Here is an 11596-nt window from a genome sequence, read left to right as displayed (position 1 = left end):
AATTTGTTTCAATCTCCAATGTGAAAATCCATTTACCGAACAATTATTGTGGTAGTCCGATACCCATAAGAAACATTACTGTTGATGTAAAAAGGTTACCTGTCCTTCAGGCCTTTAAGGCTTGGGAAAAACAAAAGCCCATTTTAGTCAACTTTGTTATTATTCCATATTGTGAACATTATTGTCCACAGCTGTATTCCTAATTTTGTGGTACAACTTATAATACTTTCATCGTGGACAATATCCTTGAATTTCCACCACCATGTTTTTTGATAGTGGGCATAATTTATAGATGTATAGAAATATATTCATATATAGAAAATTGGCCAGAAATGTGACTTATCTCTTGGATAGATAAGCAGCACACCTTAGATCTAAAGATTATGGTACAATGATCTCTTAGGTTTAGTACAAAATATAAACTAAAACCGTTTTTATAGTTCATTACAAATCATGGTTGGATTGGAAGTAATTTGTCTGCTTGCTCTAGCAGCAGGAACGCGCGCTCTCACAGGTATTTATTATCCACGAATCTTAATATCCAACATATACCATTTCAGAAACAAAATATCTCATCCTGAAATCGATTTCGATCTAACTAAAGGAAAAAAGAAACTAGATACATTGTGTTTCGGTATCTCTTTCGCGAGATGCGTTGATTATGCCCCCTATTTATGCATATGATTCGGTTGAGGTCACGCCAGCTGGAATCACTTTGTTCATCCTGCATATGCTGCTTCCATATCTACTGTTGAACTCCGAGACATTTTCCAGACTTCGTGGTATCGAATGAATGTACGTCTTTTTCTGAGTATTTGTCTTTCTTGCCGGCTTTTAATAATAAACAGCCTGGCTACTCAGTCGTAGCAGACATTTATCAACCAGGACAATGTCCTTTACTGCATCCACGGTAAGGTAAATAATGAAGCTTTAAATCTTCTCGTTTCCATTTTTTAAATATCTTACATTAATTATTTATGATCGCTGGCAACGGCTTTGGGATCTTGCAGACCCAAACAAAGACAGATCTTATCGGTTTAACAGGGGAGATGAAGCCTTATGTGTCACCATGGCAATGGTCATTCCCATTAACACCTGATTTCGGTTTGTCAGTCGTTTATTTGCCAAATCGGATCTATAAAATAAATTGTGTTAAACGTTTTAAATGAAGCAGGTGTCTGGGCTGAATAGCACAATGTATTATGTTGCGTGACAGAGGAATTGTGTTGTAAAATTGTATATAAAACAACACAATGGTTGTATTGTATAGTTGTATATAACAGTGTTCTTTTTTGAGTCGCATACAAATTCTTGTGTTAATTATGCTTCATTACAAAGGACCTTTCAATTCGTAGAAGTTGGCGTGTCGTGACAGCAACTAATGGTCTAAATGGTTGTTGATATGTCTACCTTCAATGCTGGCATGGGTTAGGTACCATGTAGAATGTGTAGGTTGATTTAGTATGTGGATTTCCTTCATATAGAGCAGAGTATGGTCTGAATGGTTTTTGATGTGTGTTGCCATCTATGCTGTCATGGTTACCTTGTCGAATATGTAGGCGGACTTACTATGTGTATTTCCTTCAGGGTTTCCCTACAGCTAATATGAAAAACTTCCCAACTCTCAAAAGCTTTTTAGATGTGCACATTCTTCAATAAGTTAAGACAAACTCACAAAACAGAATAATGCACATGTGGATAAATTAATAATCTTTTACTTTTCTAGAATGTGAGACACAATATTATCAAGGTTCATTATTGGTTCTTGTGCACATTCTCCAACAAGTTAAGACAAACTCATAAAATAGAATAATGCACATGTGGACAAATTAATAATATTTTATTTTTCTAGAATGTGAGACACAATACTATCAAGGTTCATGTCATAGTATGTTTGGTTCTTGTGATTCTGGACAGAAGATGTCATTCAGCCATTGCGGATTTTTAAAGAAGTGTTGCTACAACGAAAACAAACCCCAGGGCACACAAGCTCCTTTGACAAGCAGCGGTAATGATTCTTCTTGTGATATAGTTATGTTTTTGTTATTGTAGTACGGGTGCAATAAATGATTATATAGGCTAACTATAATTAACAACATTACTAAGGTCTACATCAAATCTCAGGAATTAGTAGTCGCATAGTGCACTGGATCACCGTTACATTCTTTCAATGGCATTTAGTAATTGAACTGAAATATACAGGTCAGTAATAAGCAATAATTGTATTCCATACAATTGTGACCTGTATAGATTACTGTAACAGTTGCTACATGTAAAATGATTATCTGTAATTGATATCTAAATACAAAGTTAGACTAAGACTAGATGGTCTGTTTATAGCAATTCTTTTTCGTTGACCTTTTGGTCTAGTATTTGCATTCTAATGAATATTCATGAATTTGAGGCGGAAGGATCAGGTAGTAAAAAGGCATGTATAAAGGAATTCCTCTGACCAAGCCCAGGAAAAAAATCGTGCCAGCTCAACATCTTAAAATTTTTATCAGATAATTAGATGTTGTTTATTTTTTATAATTATAAAGATTAAGATCATGGGAATGGATAATGAGTGAGCGTTTTTCGTATTACAAGCTATCCTTCAAAGACACACTATTCCAGCTAAAGGATTCAGATACGTACATGTAATAAAAAGTAGCCATGCCTAAAATCATTAGTCCAAAAATTTAAATCGTCAGTTCTGACCTATGTTAAGTTATGGTCGCCATCTTTATTGTTACTGATTATCGGAAGGAAATTCCTTTCTACGCTTGAACATCAATCTGACCTTCGTATATTATATCTAAATTACCATGTAAAGAGCAGTTTCCAGTTATATGTGTTAATCTAAATAAGGGAAATGATCATTGGCCTACTCGATCATTGCGGCTTCAAGTAAATCAGCAAATTGATATAAATTATATGACAAATGATAAATTTTATTCACAAAACAGTGATGCAATTACTCTTTAATAGAGTGATAACGTTGGGGAAATAATCTTCAAAACGTAGCCCAAATAAATTAGTAGATGATTTCCATAAATATGTGTTATAGTTTATTGCTCTATCCAGTTACTAAATGCCCCTAAAAGATTATTCTTGTTTTTTTGTATAGAGCAATGCGGCCATCGACTTGTGGCATCAGATGATAGAATTATTGGAGGAAAATCAGCGTTGAGTGGTGAATATCCATGGCAGGTTTGTTCTCAAATAAGATATTCAAAATAAAAAAAATAAACATTAAACAGTGGGACAGCACAACGGCGATGCTTCATGAGGTAGCATTACTTTGACAATTCTTACTGAAACATTTTATGGGTCCATATTTAACGTTGACGTGTATGTTTATGTTCAAACTATAGACCACGCTTCTTGATTCTTTTAGATTCCGATTCTTAGAGCTTGTGAACGCTTGTAGGGGACTTTATGGTTTTAAAGATAGGAAGGGGTATTCATTCGAGCAAAAAAACTGAACCCTATTGAATTTTAATATTTACGATTGTATAGTTCCAGCTATTTATAAATAATGATTTTCAGAGATAAGAGGCATTGTGATAATCAAATGCGCAAGTCTTGCCCCTATCCCATCCAGCTATAAACAAGACATAATTATTCTACGAGGGCTGGCTAAAAAGTTGTAAGCCTATCTTTGAAAGACATATACAAAGTTAATGGTTTCCATTTATTTTTCTACATAGTCTATTCGACCTGTACACACTTTTGCCAACGATGTTGCAAGGCCTGGATACCGGTCAGGAAGAAATTTTTTCTCTGCCAGCCTAAAAGTCACAGCTGACATAACGTCATCATGACTGGGAAAATGACGACCGGCTAGTTCCTTTTTCAATTTTTGAAACGGGTCTCATCAATCCGTCGTTACCAATCTGGCCAAAACATTATCAGGATCTGCTTCAAAACGGCGCAGATTGTCACGGGACTTCAGGAATCTGACACATTTCTGAACCACAGTCAAGAGCTTCGGCACCCATTTTGCAGAAACTTTGTGATTCTTACGCTCGTAACTCGTTGGCGATAATCTGCTCACCTCTCTCATGAGAGAAGCGCACAACACAAGCAATATGTCGAGTCGCCAATCGTCGATCAGTCATCATGTCATGCAACCGGGTAATGTTTTCATGAATGGTTGCCGTCGATGACCTTCCGGGACGCGGGTCATCGTCAAAGCTCTCCCTGCCAAGCTTAAATTCCGCAGCCCACTTCTTTACTATGGAAACGGAAGGGACATTATCCCCTAAAGTGGAGACCATGTCGGCATGTATCTGTGTTGGGGTTAGTCCTTTCAGTTGCAGGGTGACTGCCCTATAGCCAGTTTTGTCCATTTCTGGTGATTTCAATGGGTAGGTTCACAAAATGGCCAAAATGGTACGAAGACAATAATAACACTACAGTTGCAGTTCTTATGGTGGCAAAAGTTTGTTTCAACCCAATTGATATATCCATTTCAGGCTTAGAACTGTTCAGTCAGACCTGGTAGCTTGGTCAGTGCTTACATGAGGCGAAGAGTTACTTATATAAAACATCTTATGTAATACCGTATTAAAGATGTCGATTCTCCTAGAAAACATTTGCGACCTTCTCAGCATTGATAAATTATTATTGTCAACGAATCAGCCCCGAATCTAACAATTCCGTGTATTTTATCCTTTTAGGTTTCACTGAGATACCAAGGACAGCACTTGTGTGGTGGAACTCTTATTGATCGTCAGTGGGTTCTTACAGCAGCTCATTGCTTTGAGCAGTAAGTAAATGAAAAACATGTACTTCTTTCCGATGTCATTGAGCCAAAATATAATTACAGTATATAAAACCCGCTCTCCATTTAACATCTTAATCAACCCTAATTGGCACAGTATCCCAATAAACAGATACTAAAACCAATTTTACAATCGCTGACACTTACCACTTTCCGGAAATGACGACATTTTAGAATTTGTTTCCTAGAAAGGGGACTTCCATGTCAATTCTGTCAACACCAAACGAGTCGTCAAACAAATTGTTCTGTTTCCCAATTGTTTTAACTTTCTAGATCAACGTAGAAGAAATGAAATGAAATGAAATGGGGTTTAACGTCCTACTGTTCTGCTCCGAAATGGGCTAATGAAGACGGGCATACGTCATACAGTGTGCCATGAGGGAAATTTTGCCCGGACAGCGGCACTACGGCCTACTCTTATATCGAATTCCAACTGTCAAGGGATCTTTTACGTGCACGCCAATGTGTACACGGGACCTCGGTTTTTCGTCCTATCCGAACGACTAGACAGATGAACTCGGTCAGCCAATGCAGGGATCGAACACCCGACCTCCAGACTAGCGAGCCAGCATCTCACCCACTTAGCCACCGTGAACCCCTCAGAGTAGAAAAGTGCTTAAGGTAGTGGTAATGGCGTCGGGACCTATTTTAAGGAAATTTTCTGGGAGCACGTTTCTCTGGCAACGGCAATCCTAACGGGGGGGGGGGGGTATCTAGCCTTAATTTTGCGTATATCTCTGCTCAAAAGCACTTTTTCAGATATTTACTCGAGGGAACGGTGTCTGATTTGAATGTCCGATAAAATTTTAAACTTTTAGCTACATTTAGTTTAATGTCAGTGAACTTGATACAAATCTCGGTTACCTTGACCATTATATAGGCTTAAATTGACAAGAAAATTGTGAAATTTTGACTTTGTTTAGAGCAATCTCTAAAGGTTGGGCGCGGGGCTCGATCACTCATTTTTTAGTCTAGTAAGGTTTGTCTAACAGTCAAAGCATTTTAGGAATTTTTACTGGTTTATTACAACGACAGTTATATATTAACCATGCCTGTTATTTATCTGAAGTATAAATTTCAACATATATTTAATTATTTGGGATCCTTGGTTGTGGTCTACAAAAAATTATTACAGTAGAACATAAAACGTAAGAATTCGGCTAAGTAGTTAAAATTCCTGGAACGTCTGAGAGCAGCATGAACTGAACAGAAATATCTGTACAACGTCAAATGATATCACTTACTGGTAACCTTTTGATTACATAAGATTACTTCTGAGTGTTGTATGCTATACTGAATGCTTAATTCTTTATAGATTATCGATTAATTTCGTGTGCAGTACGCTGTGCAGTACGGGTATCGTGGAGCGACATCGGACCAGGGTATGTGATGCATATTAACTGTACGATGTAGCTTGCTCAAAAGCGGCATTCCCAAGAATAAAAGAGGATATACGAAAAATCCCGTGCTTATTGCAATGTCTGTTCATCTTTGAAATGACTTAAATCAGAGCGGTACCCTACACTCGGCAAACCTCGGCTGATTCCGTCACTCTACATCTAGCCTCGGCTGTATGACGGTACGTGATACGTACCTACGCCTATACAATTGCGATGCGGCACCGGTTTACTTATTAGGAAAACTTGTCGCTTTTAAAAAGAACTTATCAAAATTGCGTCGTTCGAAGCGTGTTTGGAATTTCCAGTGCAAAGTTGTCCCTGTTTGAAGAAAATCGGATAACCTTGAAAGAAAAACAGCTACAGACTTGAAATATTTGTATGATAAAACATACAAATGGGCCGTTGGTAATCCGGGAACTTGAAAGTAGTTCCGATGGCGGACTTCGTCATACAGCCGAGGCTAGATGTAGGGTACTGGAATCTGCTGAGGTTTGCCGAGTGCGGTACCATAATTCAAAAGACAAGTCTTTACCGTTTCTAGCTGAGGATAACCTTCTCTTTACACCAAAAGCATTCTTTCTCAACAATACCGCCAAGTGATCTGGATTCGTTTGATGACATTAGCAAATCACCGGGAATCTAACACAACCGACATTGGATTTGACGACAAAGATGATCGTCGCTGCATTGGTGTCTATTACCCCGAATCATAGATTCGCCTTCTAGCAAAAATCTTGTGATGTAAATTTATGCAGGCGCTGTTTCAGCGAGTTCATAATATAGTCAAGTATTTTCTCAGAAACTAATGGACCGAGCTTTTTTATGTACACTTCAAAATTCATTAGAAGTTGAATTTAGCCAGAATAACTTGTAAAATATTATGTACTCCTTTTAATATCCTAGATCTGATTACTCCGAGGACGACAATCTATCCATCTTTAAATGAATGCATTTTGTCATTTTGTCAGCCTACTTTAAAACCCAGTTTGAATTTACGGGATTGGTGACAAGTATGATGAAAAATTATAATTTTGACGATAACAATTAGGATACGATGGCCGGAACAGTGAGAATGTCGAAGACTATAACGTCTGCATACCTTCTATTTACAGGACGTATGTCAATGGTTGGACTGCTGCTATTGGTATTACAGATCTGAGAAATCTCTACAGCAGTCATGTCTATAGTGCAGCTGATATAATAACCCACGGTTCATTTGATAGTACTTCAAATTCTCATGATATAGCTTTAATGAAACTGTCTAAACCTGTAGATATATCAGGAACGGCCTCTAGAACAGCATGTCTTCCTGACTCGACGGAAGATTTTAATAACGTCGTCTGCACAGTATCAGGCTGGGGATCAACAAGATTTGGTGCGTAACTTAACTTATTTTACAAAAAAAAAAAACCCAAAAAAACTCTATAACATTGGTCAACTATAGAATTCCTAAAATAACTCCCAAAATTATTGTAAGGTCACCCCTATAAAATGTTATTATTTGCTCGAGAGGAATATTCTTTTGTATAATAACCTAGACTTCGTTTATTTCAACAATGTGGTTCATTCATCCGTGCGTTGTTTTATTAACGAAGACCAAGACATACGGTTGATAGACTTTATGATCATATCTCCGATCTGAAAAGTAGATCTCGAAACTACCAAGCAGAAAGATTAAATATAGACATTTCGCTTTAACTTACTATTATTCCAGGATTAATATTGTATTTCTAAACTACAGTTTTATATTGAGTACAACTATTCATGAGGAATTAAGGATATAAATGGCATTATATGAAATGCTCGTTATTTCCTAATGACTAGGAAAAGTGCAGCTGTAAAAACGTGTTTACATAAATATTGATGAAACCGGTAGGAGTTCTAGTCATGTATATTTAATGGGATTATTTTGGCACACAGCCTAAGATTAAGACATATTTACTGTTTTATTTATACAGAAGTTTATAGTAGTTTTCGTGCTGTGCTTCAAATTCTATCTTCTATCAGCAATGAGAGCGACTGGCAATCAACTACTGAATGCGATGATTTCAGTGTACAACATTTATATAAGTTTTGAATTGTTCTGTTATTAAGTCAATTAAACTAAACCCCTGGGTATATAACATAAGCACATCTACAGCTAATTTGATGATACTTAGCTTCAGGTCGACATTATCTATGTATTTCTATATCTAACTTTAAGATAATCTCCTAACCATGTCATAGGTTTAAAACCTTGAAGCAAAACTCCCGCTGTTGGTTATTTTTTTTATTTTATTCATTATCTAATCTTACGATAAATTCGACCATGCACATTACACAAGTCATTTCACGTGATAGCTATTCTTCCTGCTATAAAGTTGCATAATATACGAATGACCATCTAGGACTCTTTAGTGATCTGTCCTTGAGTGGTAAGATCTATTTGATAAGGCTAACTTCAAGTTTGGTCAAATGTCACAAGATATAAACAGGGCTAGCGCTAATCCCAACCCTAACTCTAACCCTGGACCTAGCCCTAACGCTTACCCTAACCTATAATCTCACCAACAATCACGTGCCCTAACCTTATTTACATCTCAGCTACCTTGACGAAAACTGAGTTGGCCTTAACAAATAGATCTAGCCGTCCTAGAGTAGGACTCAACACGCGACAGTTACCCAGTCTTAATATTTTATGTCAAATAACCTACCCCATCCACCCCACCTCCATGCTGTCCGAATGTAAATTCAAATACACCGTGAATAACCACTGTTTGTTTCCTACTTTGTGTACGTGAATATACACCGAGGATGTCGTTTGATAGAAGTGAGAATTAAACACTTATAAAGTATTTACGGCATTATATGTAAAATAAATTTCAACGATCATGCAAATTATAAGCTGTATTAGATAAATAGCAATTTCTCAAGGTCAAATACACCCTTAAAAATACAATACTGCCCTGACTACGGTGCTGGCATTGTCTCCAAACGTTAACAAAGATGGAGTTTGGGTAGTAAATTACAGAATATTACAGTTCTACCCGGAAGGTAGAATAAAGGGAGTAGAGGTTTCTTCATAATCCGTCGCCTTATCTTTTCGAATTGTTATAATATTTTAAAACCACGTCAATAACATGTTTATCATAATAAATGACGAATTTTGTATTTTTAGAACTGCATAAAGTGGTATTTATTTCTGCATATAGTTGCCTCGAGGACAACTCGCCTCAGGGATATTATATCAATCAAAAATATAAATTTTCCCATTCTCCTGCAATGGACGTCAATTGTATCATGCTTTATGCAACCAAAATCGTAATCATTAATTGGACGCAATTTTAAGAAGGCCACTGGCTCAAGTTTGTGCCCCCAAACTTGTTTTGATTTTTAGAGCAATCAAATTGTGTGCCCGTAAAATAATTCCATTTGCCAATACCATGACAAAATCATCTTTTAATCTATTTCAGATGGTCCAGGTAGTCGGTATTTAAATCAAGTATCTATACCTGTTATGTCTAACAGTCTATGTAGTTATTATCTAGGTAATGTTGTATATGATCATAATATATGTGCTGGTATCAACGCTGGAGGACGGGACGCTTGTCAGGTAATTTAGTATTTTACCTTACACGATGAGCGGGAAAACAGGTTTCAAACTCGAAACACTTTTAGAATATTATCAATCATTTTTCAATAGTTTTAAACATGTTGCCCATTTATAAAATTGGTAAATGATCAGAAAGGGTAGTACAAAAAATCGACGGCAATATTTTTAAAATATTCCCCCTCAATAAATTTGAAAAACCGTTGTACTTGTCTTTTTGAACAATTAACTTAATGGCTACTTTACTCTTACCAACAAAGAATAATGTTTGGTTAATAAAGAAAAGTCGTACACCAAAAGTAATCATAAAGCTCTATTAATGAACCGTAGCAGCGGTACATTACTTAGTTCAGGAATTCTTGGTTTTTCTCGCATAAATACTTGTATTAGATTCTTGTAACGTCACTTCATAATCTAAATTAGTACGTTACTTAATTTGGATTTTACACGACAATATGCCTTAAAGGGCCAATCCCAATATTTATTGGAGAATAAAACTGCTTAATTTTGTGTTAAAATCCCTTAAAATCCTCTAGCTAAGGGTCGAGCAACTAACTCAATATTTGTGATAAGTTTTCAAACAACTTAAACCCATCAGTCTTCATATAGAAATGGAGACCGGTGTCCCAAGCTGTATTATGCGGTGTCTGGATAAAACCAGACTTTTATTTTATAAAAATAATGTGTAGGTGAAATTTACCTTTCGTTATCAAGTAGAGCACATGGGTCATTCACTATATAGACCTCTCAAGGAACGGGAATCGATTATTGGGTCACCCAACGAAAAAACTGCCCCGAAATCTTAAAAGGGTTACGTGTCCGGATAAGCAGTTTTGACGTTCACGTCCGAACGGCTCAATATTTTGAGCTGGAAGTTTGAGAGAAGGTAAATACACCATTCCTCTATATTTTGGCGCTTAAATTTCATACGTACTCTGACATTTATTTTTGAGACTCTCTTGAAATCGGGATAGTCCAATTAATGAATGATGCAGGAAGCGAAAGAATTATTCGAGATGGTTCTGTATTACACCCTGAAACAGTGTAATTATACAGAGATTTCGTTCCGGTGTATTGTTCGGTTGTTGACTGCACTACGTCTAAAAACAAAAATTCATCAGGCTCGTTCAGTAATAAGCTGGGGGCATTTGAGGACTCTATGGGCGAAATCCTTGACATAGAAAAATTCACAAAATATGTATTCTATTTCTAGGGTGATTCAGGTGGACCTTTAGTATGTAAAACAGAAGGATCATGGAAGATAGCTGGTATTGTATCATGGGGTTATGGTTGTGGTGACAAAAACACCCCAGGTGTCTACACTCGAGTATCGTCTTTCTTAGACTGGATAAAACAAGTGAAACAAGGATACCCATAATTCATAATACTTATATAATAAAATATATCTTAACAAAAATAATAGATCTGTTAAATGATTTTGATGATTTTATCATTCGAAATTCCGAGTTATAAATTTTAAGCGTTTGATTCCTGTAGCTACAGGGTTTGAAGATAGTTTATATGGCAAATTCGTCTCAGATTGCATTTTCGTTGTGGTCAGGTATTCCGTGGACATATAATAGCAGATAATGCATCATAACTGGTTATAACAAGCACTCAACAAAATAGCTATACTCCATTGTCTATTCAAAAACTTATAATGCTACGTCAGTTTTTTGCCCCCTAATTTTAAAATGACCTAAATAGACATAGGTAGTTTTGCATAAGTGTTGTTTGAGTGACAGGGCTTAAGAAAATAAGGTGGAAAGGCATTAAACAGGATCATGGTTAGTATGAAAAGAAAAACATATTTCCATTTCTGTCAAAATATATGAATAA

The 11596-nt window shown here is 36.4% G+C and overlaps 1 protein-coding gene across 1 annotated transcript; it reads left to right on the top strand.

Moving 5' to 3' along the window:
* Window positions 1-1357: 1357 nt before the first annotated feature.
* LOC126815143 (transmembrane protease serine 3) lies at window positions 1358-11171 on the top strand. Its single transcript, XM_056099593.1, has 7 exons — window positions 1358-1448; window positions 1853-2008; window positions 3110-3192; window positions 4665-4753; window positions 7281-7543; window positions 9621-9760; window positions 10971-11171. Exons 2-7 carry the CDS (start codon window positions 1891-1893, stop codon window positions 11133-11135), a joined length of 858 nt encoding a protein of 285 aa, XP_055955568.1. The 5' UTR covers window positions 1358-1448; window positions 1853-1890; the 3' UTR covers window positions 11136-11171.
* Window positions 11172-11596: the final 425 nt, after the last annotated feature.

This window comes from Patella vulgata, chromosome 3 (assembly GCF_932274485.2).
Source record: "Patella vulgata chromosome 3, xgPatVulg1.2, whole genome shotgun sequence".
Taxonomy (NCBI): domain Eukaryota; kingdom Metazoa; phylum Mollusca; class Gastropoda; family Patellidae; genus Patella; species Patella vulgata.
Note: the sequence above shows the minus strand (reverse complement) of the source record. Positions and strands in the feature narration are given on the sequence as shown.